At 33.6% G+C, this 14995-nt stretch overlaps 1 protein-coding gene across 4 annotated transcripts in view; it reads left to right on the plus strand.

Annotated features, from left to right (window-relative positions):
- The window catches only part of LOC126969464 (uncharacterized), an 85986-nt gene that overhangs the window by 18914 nt on the left and 52077 nt on the right, over nt 1–14995 (plus strand). For 3 of the 4 annotated variants that reach the window (XR_007730397.1, XR_007730399.1, XM_050814892.1), the window contains exon 3: nt 14866–14889. The exons of the other annotated variant lie outside the window; for it this stretch is intronic. Coding sequence is in view for 1 of the 3 variants with exons in the window: in XM_050814892.1 (XP_050670849.1) it covers nt 14866–14889 (24 nt within the window). In the remaining 2 variants the exon portion in view is untranslated. The remainder of the gene's footprint in view (nt 1–14865; nt 14890–14995) is intronic. 4 annotated transcript variants of the gene reach the window in all.

A 14995-nucleotide genomic window follows, 5' to 3' on the forward strand; every position in this document is an offset into this window, starting at 1 on the left:
ACATCTTATGTCTCAAGGAGACAGGCGCAATTGTAGTGTCGCTGAGAATTTACTAATACTACTACTGCTTCGGAAATAAAATGAGTGAGACTCTCCCAGCATAATTTTTTTGCACTCTTAATGTGTAAGTAGTGTCAGAATTTTTGGGTCTTTCAAGAATCCTGAGCGGCACTGCATTGTAATGGGTAGCTCGTATCAATTACCATCAGCTGAACGTCCTGATCGTCTCGTCCCTTATTTTCATAAAAAAAAGAACTGACTTCAAAAAAAGAGGAAGATCCCAATCTGACTACGTTTTTTTAAATTTTGTTACCTGATATGTTGTCCATGTAGGAAGCCATTTTGAAAACTTTTTGTTCGTGTGATGTGATACACCCGTTTAGATCCTTTTATGAAAAAAATCAAATCTGATGGTAGAATTTATGACGAATAGAGGGAACTCTAAACTTTGTGAGCTCAACATAATTTTCCATATTTTCAACAACACAAGCATTTGTATACAGAATGCATCAGTTTGTTGAAGCTGAACTGATCATGAAGATCACAAAATGCAATTAATTTCACTTACGTTTTAATTGCCTTGTCATTTAATCTTTCATCTATACTAATATTATAAAGACGAAAGATTTGATTGTTTGTTTGTTTGTTTGCATTGAATAGGCTCCGCAACTACTGAACCGATTTGAATAATTATTTCACTGTTGGGAAGCTACATAATCCCAGGGTGTTATAGGCTATATTACATTTTCAAAAAATTATAGGTCCCTACTAAAAGTCCAGTAATGTAACCCAAGGTGTAAGAATAAGTACGCGAACGACCTCGCTGGGTATCGGCTAGTATAATATATGCCCGTTGAAAGTTAATGTTATTTATGTACAATTAAGCTTTATTAAAAAAATAAATATAAGTTATAGTCAAGTCGAATTGAGAACCGCCTCCCGTTTTTGGAGTCTGTTGAAAATGCGAGCGATTTTCTATTCATAGTCGTCTCTGATTTAAAAAAAAATTCAGACCATGCCTTCTAGTCTTATTCTACAATTCCACCAACGTCTTCTATTTTATAAAACCACTTGTAATCTGGGTAACACGTTGTCCACGCATGCTGTTTACGTCGGTTGTCGGTTTTTTTGACGAATTTCTTAAATTTTACGAAAGTAGGATCAAATTTACGTTTTTTATTTGAAATTTTAATAATAAAATAGGATAATAAACATATTATGCTTATCTGTTATATTTTATCCAAATTGTACGAATTATCGAAATCCGCAATTATCTCTCAAATTTAAACAGGAACTAAAAACCTAGCTACTTATTTGGTTACTCTCTCGCGATAGTTACTTTTTAAATTTCAAAAACGATAATAATCAGAATCTTTCCTTACGTTTTAGTTAACGCATTATGTCATATTATCAAACCACGAATATATTATAGTACAGTCTTAAGGCCATATTTAAATAAAAATAACATCAGAAATTGTTTCCGTAGTTTGATATCAAAAGTAGTCATGTCCCGCAATGAAACCCCGCAGCGAGGAGTCGCTGCTCTCGACAGGAGCCTTAATTGCAGGCTTCATCCAGCCTCGCTTTTCAACTCGCTCCAATATCTGCGTTAATTTACGCAGTCGTCTATGCAGTTTTGTAATTTAGCCGAATCTGAACCGTAGATACATTTCTTATATCTATTTTGACTGTAACTATATCTCGCTAGAACGTGCTAAAACTGATAAAGGAGTGGCTTAAAAGATGATAACTAAGGAAAAACATAAAACAGGTGAATAATTATACAAATGATTTGAGTTTTCTTTAGTGTTAATTCCGCCAATATTTGTCTTTAAACAATTCGACACGTGTTTTGCCTCCACGCAAGGCATCCTCAGGACGTGTTGTCTCGCTAAATTTTCGCCAAATCATTTGTATAATTATGGATTTCCGCAAAGTAACGCCTACTTCAGGAAAAAGGTGAATAATTTGAAAAAAGATATGATTCGAGCGTTTGACATTCTGTTGGACAGTTCTGCGGCCACTTCGTGTTTCCAACTTCAATTCGATAGATGTTTTGCGAAAGATAATTAAAATGAACACTATACTTCAGTCGATTGTGTATTCAAAGGCGTGAATTTCATCATTGGGTTTATGGTAGAAGTTTTTGAAGATCGCACTGTTTTAAAACACCACACAATAGGAGCGTAAGGATGACCTGAGTGTGTGTAGTGTGGTGCGATGGTGAAATTTGGCGGCAGGAATCAGGTTTTTTTTGTCTCCTCTGGGGAACATAATAATAAAGTTATTATAATTTTGCGCCACTTATCACACAATCTAGCCTCAAAGTAATTTTACTTTAACTTAAACTGCTAGATAGATTAAACTAATAATGTGTCTTTTAAGGCTAAGAGTAAGCAGAAAACACGCAAACATGGTGTTATTAGACAAGTTTTGTGGTGAAAGTATAGCATTTGGAGCTATGAACACTACTTAATCCTGTTACACATATCCTTAAGTCTTATTTGTAGGCTGCTAATGCTTGCTGTTGGTTATAGTTAACATTGCCGAGCCTCTTTGAACTACCACTTTTCTTTGAAGTTAAACAAGTTTTTTGGCATGGCGTGACGCATTTTTTTGGTACTTCTCTCAGAAAAGTTATTCTTATAGCTTGTACTTTTTTGTGTAGGTTCATTTATTCAGATAAGTAGTGAATAACGAGGATTGTAAGCATATAAACTGTTTTCCACACAAGAATTTTGAAAATATTGGCTTTGTTACATAGATGGCGGGCCGGCAGCCGTGAACTCATATCGCTCAAGGTTGCTCATTTAGTGTCGCCTTAACAATTTTCTTAATGTCTCTATTAAGGGAAAGTCACTCTATTCTTGTGTCTTTTATAATATCACTATTTTTATACTGTTTAACACTGCTTCACTAAAGTTCACTAAAAAGGAATCGGTTTACACAGTTCTTTGTTACACTCTCCGGGATAAAAGCTGTACGCAGACACACAATATTAGTGAACGCTCAAACCCCAGTGAGACCTGGTATTATGATACTAGGCGAAAGCATTGTTGTTGAAGAGCGATGATGTATTACTAGCACTTTAATGTGTTTTTAAGTGGTTGTTAGCGCACAAACTTGAGAGAATAAGACAGATACTGTTGGATAACTTATAAATTTTCATAAATATGCATAAATAATGAAAATTATTAAAATACTGAAAAACTTTTTATCAGAAAAGTGCTACTATTTCGTAAATTATTTTCTAAACGAGCTAAACTAAAATAAATAAAAATATGGGTCTCCCTACTACGGTCTGCTGTTCAGACCAAATTGCGACACCCAAACTGGGTATTCATAACATACTGCCTAGTATAATAATTATGGTATTAACTCCAAATGTTATATTTAAGGACTATATTTATGGAATTGCAATAAATTGAAATTGTATCACTAGCACTTTAATGTGTTTTTAAGTGGTTGTTAGCGGACAAACTTGAGAGAATAAGACAGATACTGTTGGATAATTTATAAATTTTTCCAGTTCTGTAAGTTGAAGCCCGAGGGCATCCAAAAGTGTGACGAATAATTGTGCAAAATTTTGATTTGATGAAATTTGAGTATATAGGTTATGTGATGGTGAAAATTGGTATTTCTTCCGCCGCTCATTTAAATTTTTCAAAACCACAGGAATCATAACAGATTTGTTGGTTATTCATAAAATGATAATGAATATATTTTTATTTAGACAACGTCTGTCGGGTGCACTGAAATTACATCTACGGACGCCGATTATTACAATCGGAAATGTGTAAGGACTTAAATAGGAATTAAATATATATCCTAGTGAAAAGATAGTTTGATAAAATGCTACTACGAACGGAAAAAGTTAAAGTGCAAAATTTAAATAATTTATCACGGTCTACGTAAACACAGATTTAAAAAAAGCTAGAGGTATGTCAAAGACCTATAGAATGAGAAACATGATATAAAAGAGAAAACAAACATTGGTTACGTTACTTATGCTGGCGCTGGACGGAGCACACCCTTCGGGGTACAGACAAATGAAGTAAATCCATAAGAGACTGGTGTCTCTGAAACCTAAAAAGAAAATGAGGAGTACAATATCGATGATGGTCAGATGAGCTAAGGACGATAGCAGGCAAGACCTGATCTAGGATAGCTAAAGATAAAAAAGAATGTAGTGGTAGTTATTATGTATTTTATATTTTACTATCTGAATAAACGAAGAGTCCCCCTGAAGACGAGATCTGGAAAGGTTTTGAAACGTCGGGCTAGCTAAAATAAAAATAAAAATGTACCCAAAAACGAATATAAAAATACAGTTACAATTACACGCGTTTTAGTCCTATAAAAGTGTTTTATTTAAATATCTGAATAAAGGCTATTATCAAAATGATTTGAGTTTTCTTTAGTGTTAATTCCGCCAATATTTGTCTTTAAACAATTCGACACGTGTTTCGCCTCTACACGAGGCATCCTCAGGACGTGTTGACTCGCTAAAATCTGGCACGAGACTAACGTGTCGAATTGTTTAAAGACAAATATTGGCGGAATTAACACTAAAGAAAACTCAAATCATTTTGATAATTATTGATTTCCGCAAAGTAACGCCTACTTGAATAAATTTTCTTAAAGGCTAATATTTTACCACAGTAATCTACCGTCTAGTGGGTTTCCGAATATGTTTTAAATTTGTTGTGAAGCCAATGCCCACATCGTTATTCCAATTATTTTGGCACGACGTCTGCGACACAAAATATCATTTATACACTCTATTTTTGAGCGCCGCTCGCGTGCATACCTACTCTATACAAGAAATGCATTCCTCAATTGAAGTGTGTCATAGTGACGGTAGGGTGAATAATGCCATGTGTTTGTTGGACCAGACTGATTCACAGTATTATTTAGTTTTGGACGCTGTCTATAGACTTAGTAATATTAGAATCGATCTGACACGCTTCTGTTTATCTGATGTTAAGCTTTCTTTAATCTAGTCATTGTTTCGGCTAGACCATAGGTTCTCAACGTGGATAACGCCCCCTTGTGGGCGTTTGAGACTTTCGGGGGGGCAGTAGAAGACCCAGAGAAAATTAGGAGGCATTGAGATGGCGCAGATGGGGCGTGGGTAGATTAAATATAGTCTAAAAAGGCAAAAAAATACACGCTAATGACGTACTAAAAGTGAAAGAAAAAAACATATTCTCAAAGTGGGCGGTGAGCAAAATAAGGTTGAGAAACTATGGGCTAGACCAACGTTCTTGTATTCACGTATATATTTTTATTGCTTTCAGATCATTTGTTTTCTTGTAATGTTTATCATGAATACTTGAGTTGTATGAAATAATAAAATATGATATTTCGAACATCATAACCTGTAGAGACATAAATCTTAATATATAATATATATTACGTGACACGTTATTTGTCCGCGATGGACTCCTAAACTAATGAACGGATTTTAATGCGGATATATTTTATGCGGAATACTTCATGGAGTGCAGTTTGGTCCAATTTGAGAGATAGGATAGTTTTTATTTCGATTTGGGACCCATAATTATTTTTATTTTCAATATATGTTTTGTATGGACATATTTTGTATGAAAGAATTTAGTTTCGCATGGTTTGATAGTTCCGATGCGAAACAATTTTATTATAACAACAGGGAGCATTTTTTACGAAAAATTCTTGATGTGTTGAAATATTATTGGAAAATTTCTATAATACAGTTTTTTTTACTATCGACAGAACAACGTCTGTGTATAGTATATATATAGCTATAGTATATTATATAAAATTATATTAAAAAATTCATTGTCAACGAAAATTAGATATTTTTATTCTAAAAGCTAGACATATGCTTATAATGTCAAAATATAAATGATGGCCGGACACGAAATATAGAATATTTCCAAAAAACTTACAAAAACGTATTGTCATAGTAATTGTTTTAACTATAAACTTATTAAAAAGAGTTACTATTCGGATCCTTATTAGCTCTGTTGGCTGTGATATTAAAAGGAAACTATAGTCGTGGTTTAAAAAAAACAACTTGTAATTGACAAATGTAAAGAAATGTAGTTATAAAGGTTAATCCCCTTATTATATGGTCCGCCAATCTAAAACAGCCGCTAAGGAGTGTTTTTTGTCATTCTGACTTAGGTCAATAGAAGAAGACATAGTGAGAATTAGCAATGCTTTAAGTTAGCAGACTATTATCAATAAGGGGGTAAATGTTTGCACACAACCAAATTGTTGAGAATGTGACAAAATAACTCATCGTTATTTGCGCATACGAGCTTAGAAATATTTCGAGAGGTAACCTGTGCTCAACTGATTTAGCTATTGAACCTTGGCACTCGTTAATCTTTCTGCCGTAATGTTGCAATGTCCAAGAAACGGTTTAACTCTAAAAATTATTTATATGGAAAAACAACGTTTGCCGGCTCAGCTAGTAAATAAATATAATAGCTGACCCGACAGACGTTGTTGTGTTCATAATAAAAAAAAACTTGCGGGCTGAATTTCGTAAAATCCTTTCTTAGCTAACCTCCACTCGACGAAAGAAATATTTCTACCAAATTTCATGTCTCTGCGACTTATAGTTCCAGTGAAATCGTGATAAGTCAATATATAGGTGGAAATCTCTTATATATTTGTATATATAGAGATTGATAGATTAGTTTCTTTATCGTGCTAATTTTGGTAATAAAATCAATCAAAATTATACATAAATCAAATTGTAATATCATGTTATCTTTTTTAAAGCTTTTTATTTTGTAATAATGTTTAATATAGCTCGCTTTTCATAGGAAATAATTATAAGAATAATACAAAACAAAACGTTTTAAATCCGTATTGAAATGACATAATATAATGTTACACACATATAAATAACGTGGCAGCATAGTATATTATCTATTTGCGTATATCCGCCAATCTTGTGTAACCCGTATAATAATTTTCCTGTTTAGCTTTGTCCAATGACGTCGCTCTTTTTTGCGCGCTTTCGTGGAAATGTGCCGTTTGTTATAAGTTGGCAAATCACCTGAATTCTTCGACTACGAAAAATGTTATTGAGTATTTTTGTGATATTTTAGAGGTGCTATGCAAGAAAATGATTCTAATTGATTGGAACTTAAGGTCTTTTCGCGTTGATAATAAATTTATTTGCCCAAAAGGGACTTAGGGTCTTATAATGCCCTTTTTACAAGTATTTCGTTGCCAATATCAGTGATATAATTTATACCAACCACCTATATTAGAAATTGTTAAAAAAATACATACTTGTAAATAAAGTTGGAGTCAACAAAATCTTATCTAATATATAAAATTCTCATGTCGCGGTGTTTGTAGTTAAACTCCTTCGAAACGGCTTGACCGATTCTCGTGAAATTTTGAGTGCATAGTGGGTAGGTCTGAGAATCGGACAACATCTATTTTTCATCCCCCTAAATGTTAAGGGTGGTCCACGCCAATTTTTTTTTTAATTTGTTTGAATTATGAGTCAGCATTAAAAAATACATACAACTTCAAATTTTCACATATCAACGATCAACAGTTACTTGTGTATCGCTATTTTAATATCGACAATACAACGTTTGCTAGTCTCATTATAAAATCGGCGAATCCATTGTATATTTTGTTCATCATGATTTGTCCTTGGTGATTTTAAATCAAATGATTCTTACAAGAAGCTATCTCGTAAATAACGGACATCACATTTGATGCACAGTTCGTTTCTTCGAATACGGAATAGATTCATTGACATTTCAATAATAATGTGTTCACCGTAACACATTGTTCACGATTGTTGCGGTCCCCAGGAGCTTCTTGTATGGTTGTCTCAGTTTACGCTAGTCTCACCATTTGTTTAAACAAACTTCAAGTGGCGAAGAACTGGAAAGCGTACGATTTTTATGTATAGTGTATGTTTGATGACTACAGTGTCTAATGCAATATTATAGTCTACATGATGACTGTTATGTAATATTTCGAAACAACATTTTATTGAATGGTTTTTCGTCGAAATTTTTTTGTTTTTGAAATTTTCTTTTAAATTTTTGTTGAAATAACTATAAGTATTAAATTGTGAATTATGTTCACGAATTTATTACAATCGATCTGACGGACGTATAATTCAAATACCTCCTATAAATTACAATTATAATATAATACGAAATCTTTCTTGATATACAATACTACTTTATGGTTTAAAAAAGGATAGCTCCGGTTTTGATGGTGCCGATTTCAAAGTTCTTTTAAAAAGATCGCGGAACAAATAACAACGTGACACTCGTCTAGTCTTGCTGGCCTACAATGAACTTATATTGCGATTCAATTGACAACCTAAAATGAACTGCTTTGCTATTTCATACCACGACGTGATTAGAGCTATCTAATTTAGGTTGACGTCAAATCAACTGATTAAATCGCAATGATACAATTGAATGTCAAAAATGATATCAACTGAATCACAAACTGATTTAGTTCGTTCATCCATTCGTGAGGTGTTATTTCAACCTAAACTGGATAGCTAATTTGTCAAAGTGACCGATTCGAAAAAAGTTGCTACTTCTTTAGAGGAAAGTGAATCGTGTTGTTAATAAACTTTTAAAAAATAGTGAAAACATAGAAAAGAAAAATTCAGTAAAAGGCACTTCATGGTACGAATTTTAGTGACTCAGTTTAGGTACCTACACTGAACTGCATCGGATTCGCATTGCTTATTAAAAGTTGATGGTAGGCCCTCTGACCGCGAAAACCGCTTAGTGGCCTCGTCGATGCGCATGTATGTAAGAGTGTGTCTTTTCGAACGTTTGTAGGTAGTTTCCGTACTGGTTACATATATCTACTGTGTTGACAGTAGATATATGATCAATGCGTCAGTATACTGCCCTCTTTGCTGTTTTTAGAAAAAAATATAATGAGGTGTCTAATATCATTTTATTCTAAACCCATGTGTCCCCCCCCCCCCCCCCCCCCCTGTAACTTCTAAAATAAGAGAATGATAAAATATATGATGTAGGTACATTGGTTTGAACGGGATCTATTAAGTAGTTTTTTTTAATTAAAAAAAAATACACTATTATTAACATCGATCAAAGTTACAACGAACTACAAGAACTTTTATATTATGTTACTTGCTGCTATGGAACCCTTCATGGGAGGTGTCCCCGACTTGCACTTGGCCGCTTTTTTTTACCAGTTACGCGCGTACTTACATCATACACAATACAATCTCTGCTTAGAGGAGGCTTGCGTCCCCGTTCACACGGTCTCGTGACAATACGTCGTGCCGTCACCCGACAGCATTAGCCAACAGAACAGAGATGAACAATTCTCTGCGTCATCACAACTGTTAATCGACTCTTTAAAAAACCCGTACAATACAAGAAATCGGTGATACCAGTTGTAGTTGAATTACCAGAGTTTAGATTGAAATAAATGTTAGTTTTTTTTTATGAAAATAAGGAACGAGACGACCAGGGCGTTCAGCTGATAGTAATTGATACGCCATGCCCATTACAAGGCAGTGCCGCTCAAGATTCTCAAAAAACCCAAAAATTCTGAGCGGCACTACAATTGCGCTCGTCACCTTGAGACATAAGATGTTAAGCCTCATTTGCCCAGTAATTTCACTAGCTACGGCGGCCTTCAGACCAAAACACAGAAATGCTGACACATTACTGCTTCACGACAGAAATAGGCGCCGTTGTGGTACCCATAATCTAGCCGGCATCCTGTGCAAAGGAGCCTCCCACTGGTAGCTAGTGTTTAGTTCCATAAAAATAAGTTACACAATTATATTAAAATAGGAACTTAGAATAATGTATAGCTAGATTATTTATGCTTAAGAATAATCGAGAATGTAGTCTGTAATGAAACGCACACTTTTAACAATTCTATGAAAGATCTAATAATTTCAACTCGAAACTAAGTACCATTGTATATCTATTATAATTTTGGTAGCAAACAATTCCTTGTTTTTAGTGTTGCAACTATCTAATTCACTAGTTTGGGCGAAAAGGTGAAAATTTAATATTTTTTTTTTCTTTATTTTTTTATTTATGCTTATACTATATTAATGACAATAGCATTAGCAGATTTGTAAGTAAAGTTAAGTATTTATTGAAGATCCTCGAAGATATTTTCCTAGATTCCTTATGGCCTGTAACAATTATGTTTTGGTTACCTCGTCACTGAAAGGAGCAAGCTTGTTTACAAATCGCAACCTTAGAACTCGATTAGTATATTAAACATACAAAAAGTTTGAATGTTGTGGTTTTGTTGGCCTTTATGTATCAATGCCAGGTTATTGTAATATAATCTGAAAACCCAAGAGACTATGCCATGTTACGTAGAGCGCGCTCGTAGTGATGACCTCGCGTTGATATTATAATCTATACATACATATAAATAAAATTGGAGTGTCTGTTTGTAATATTGAAATAACCGTTTTTTACTACATGTATATGAATATAATATATACGATACATACACCAAAATAACATTTTTTACAATTTTTGTCTGTCTGTCTCCGTGTGTGTTCCGGCTAATCTCTGAAATGGCTGGACCGATTTTGACGGGACTTTTATTGGCAGGTAGCTGATGTAATAAGGAGTAACTTAGGCTACGTTTATTTTAGAAAAATCTTTTATTTTATAAAAAATAAAATAATGTTGCAAACGGTCTAAAAAACTCTAAAAAAAATTATATGGCAAAACAACGTTTGCCGGGTCAGTTAGTAATAATATAATAAAATTGATCATAAAAGTTATCAAAAGCTTTTGTTTTGATATATTTTTAATTTTCTTATCTAATTTTGATATATAGATAAATTTAATCTGCTCTTATGTAGTTTCTACCTCGAGACTATTATCGATATAATTATAAATAGAGTAACAAGTGGCAATATTTATATTTCTGTATAGGTGTCATGTAGAAACATTGCACGAGAATTAGTAGCAGAAGTGGCTTAATCAGTAGTTTGTTAAAATATGTAATGGTGTAATCAATAGCATGGTAACATTTAATTCATAAGTTGGCTATTAATGGCGCGCGCTCTACCGCGCAATCGTAACCTCCAAAGGTAATTGGTTGAGTATAAAAAATGTGATAAACGTATTGAATAGTGGGCTGGGTCCCGCGGAATATTAGGTGCGGTTAACAAATGGCCGCGGAGTCTCGATGAAAAGTTGTCGTTTTCATTTAGCCAATTTATAGCGCGACGCAAACAGAGAATGCACAGACGGAGCGCATTTAATCACTGAACTGATAGATGGGTGTGAGGCTCACTTAATAGATCACCTGATCTCCATGCATTTTTATTACATTTTGAACTTATTACTATTATTATTATTATTAGGCTTACAAATTAAGCAATGTACAATTATATTTTATCTGCATAGTAAAAAAATGAATTGCTGTCCGATAGAAACGCTTAAGCTCTTTGAATACTTCTTTTTTTTTTGTATTTTTCACCATTAGAATAATAAGTGAAAAACTGGAAATAATAATTTTATTTGGAAATGGGATTATTCCGAGCATTTGACATTCTGTTAGAAAGTATTCCGGTTTCTGAAAGGAAGTCCCCGGCTTCTGAACGGAAACATAATATTTTGTTTGATGGCTTTGATCATAAAATAAAATCATAACGCTTAAATGTGAAATACGCATATCATTTGAGAAAAAATGTTATCAACCTAATAGTTAATTTTCCTTTCGTATATTAATAGTTAATCTGCTTAGTAAGTAGCTTGGTCATCGGGCCAAAAACCGTTTGCTTATGTGGATTTTTTATCAATTAATATATCTTGTACATATGCATATTTTTATTGATTACTTTCATTTATTTTCAATATATGAATTTAGGTGAATGATGAATAATTAGGGATAGTAATTTAATTAATCAATAATTTATACTAGCTTTTAGTACGCCTCTTTAGTCGTACTCGTTAAAGTTTAGCAATAGTCACACCACAATAGATATTTCACCTTCAAAATAGCGATACATTTATTCTGTTTTCCGGTGAAATATATGGGATAGTAGCGCGGTAACTGATATGTTAATATTGTCACTGTTATGATAATATAATACCGGTTACTTTCAGGTGTTCTGTTTATAAATAATTTATAGCTTATACTATTAAAAAAATACTATAATTTTTTCCCCATGTCTTTGTTCTCAGAACAGAATTAAAAGTAATATTAGATCATATAGCCATACAATGGATTTCTATCATAATCTATTTGCTACATTGCTGGCCGCAGGGGAAATCAGAAGTTATTTGATCGTGGTTAGGTAGGACGTAAGGAGATAAATACTAAAATATAGTTGTGTAATCGATTTTTGATTTATGTACAAATTTTCAAGTAAATTAGATAGTGAAATATTCTGTTACTTAAATACAGGCCATGTTAATTGGCATGGTATGGGGCTCCTGTTTCCGCAATTAAACCATCACAATGGGTCCATTTTGCGTGCAATATTGGCCAGTTACTTCAACCAGCCCAGCTCCATCCAGAAGTTCAGAACATTCCTGGGGTGTTCGCAGACTTTCTGGAGCGACCTCGTATTAGTTAAGGTTTGTGCCCGTTGGTTGGCCACCCCCGCACATTCCGTTTCGTACTCTGCTAGACAGCCTCTGAACTTAGGACTGTCCGCTACGCCGATTGTGAAAAAGTGCTTGTTTAGTTATGTGACGCCATTATACGGATGTCATGTCTGATGAGGCTGATAAGTCTACGTGTCAGATTGGGCGACAATGCAGGTATCGCCTCCTTCGACTGTCTACAGCTTGAGTCATTCATCCATCGGATGTTGTGTAGATTGTTGGTGAGAGAGTGTATCCATGAGCGCATTTGTCTGAAGGGCAGTGGCAGAAGTGGCAATGGACCGCCATGTTTATTTTTAATTTACTTTAGTAAAAAAAAAACCTATCGGGTATTTTTTTTCGAATGAAAAGATGTGAAATGATGGTTTTTATTGATTTCCACACTTGATAAACCAGACGTACCTACTACATTTATTTCTAAGCGCAGTTTTATAAGTTCTAAGTTTTGCATAACCGATTTCACCTAGAAGAAAATATCCGAATACAGCAACAGGTACATGTATTTCAGTTATGTTATTGAAAATATATCGCAGAATTAGGTTGATCATTGGACAGTATGTAATTGATTCTCAAAATAAAGTTTGTTGAGCTCCCTCTGTACTTTCATTGCTCTATGATGACGTGACTCATCGCAGTCAATCACAATATTGATGCAGATGCTTTCAAAAGCATTTCAGCTAACGACCAAGGTGTTTAATTATCTAATTAATATTTCATGGGCGCGCCCACAACGTTTAATATACTTTGAACGTCAAAAGTCTTTTTAAAACTAACAAACTAACTTTCAAACTTTGGTAGGTCAAAAGGTTAGTATTATTTTTAAACAGGACGGCTTCAAAGGTAATACTGTAGAGACGCCGCATAGTAAAACGAAAATATTTTTATACGCTTTATATTAGCTTCACCTGTATGTTTGTATGTATGTTTGTAACCGACTTCTTCGGGCGCGATTTTGATCCACTTTAAACGGCTAGATTTCGAACACTAATTTGACTAAAAAATGAAAAATAAATAATAGTTAAAAAAAACTAAAAAGCACGCTTTATATAGAATTCAACTAAAAAATAGAAAATAAATTTAAATTGGAAATAGTGTAAAAAAATATATATTTTATTGTAAAAATTTGTTAATTTATTGGCAAATTAATTTTTTAAAATTAATTGGCATTTAAAACCTAATAATTATTATTATGGTCACCTACAATATAGGTAAAGCAGGCCTTACGGCCTAAAGGCACTGAGGAGAGAGAGATTTTATTTTTAATAATAAAAATATTTAATGGTTACTTGAATATTATTATTATTTCTTTTTAATCTACATTTTAAATTACTTCTATATAGTTTGCGTGTCGTAAATGTATGACGACAAACATAATACTAATAAAATATTATGCTTAAATGCTTAAAACTAGCGCAAATAAAAAAAAATACACTGCTGTAAAAAACATGAGTTGTCTGCAAATATATTTAACTTTACTAGAGGTTATATTGAATAATAATACTTTTGGCCCAAATATGGTAGGTATGGTACGGTAGATTCAGATATTATGTGAATGAAATATTTAAAATTATAAATGATATATTTAAAAAGCGCAAATTTTAAGCCTATTTGAATCATTTTATTTGAATATGGATATTCGATTGATAAAACCACACAGTGATCTGTGAATGGTTGAATGAAATGTGTGGCGGTCCTCCACAGTGCGGTTTTCAAGGAGCTTTCTTCCACGTGCTACAAAGCTGTGGAATGAGCTTCCTTGTGCGGTGTTTCCGGGACGATACGACATAGGTACCTTCAATATAAACGCGTACATCTCCCTTAAAGGCCGCATCGCTCCTGTGATTCCTCTGGTGTTGCAAGAGAATAGGCGGCGGTGATCACTTAACACCAAGTACCCGTTGGTCCCAAGGCTTGTTTGTCCTCCTTATCCCAAAAAAATAAACATTTATCCCCTTATTCATAATAGTCTGCTAACTTAAATAAGCTAATTCTCACTCTGTATTCTTCTATTGACCTAAGTCAGAATGAGAAAAAAACACTCCTAAGCGGCTGTTTAAAGTTAGCGGACCATTATGAATAAGGGGGCAAGAGACTTCATTCAATTCATTTCTGTGTACTGTTGAGTCTACTGACTATTCTAGAATCAAAATTTTACAACATCTCGCTCTAATGATTAATGATAAGTCTTAATTTTTAACCGAGATTGTTTAAATAAAACACTGATATTTTTTCTTCTCCTTAGCAAAACGATGGGAACGACAATCAGGTACAGTAATATATGTATAAACATCGTTGCATTAGAACTGATTTTTGAATCTTTTATATTTTTATTTTTCTAAACCCGAACGGCTTTACAAATAAACTTGGTATAA

The sequence above is a fragment of the Leptidea sinapis genome, chromosome 18 (genome assembly GCF_905404315.1).
Source record: "Leptidea sinapis chromosome 18, ilLepSina1.1, whole genome shotgun sequence".
Lineage (NCBI taxonomy): Eukaryota > Metazoa > Arthropoda > Insecta > Lepidoptera > Pieridae > Leptidea > Leptidea sinapis.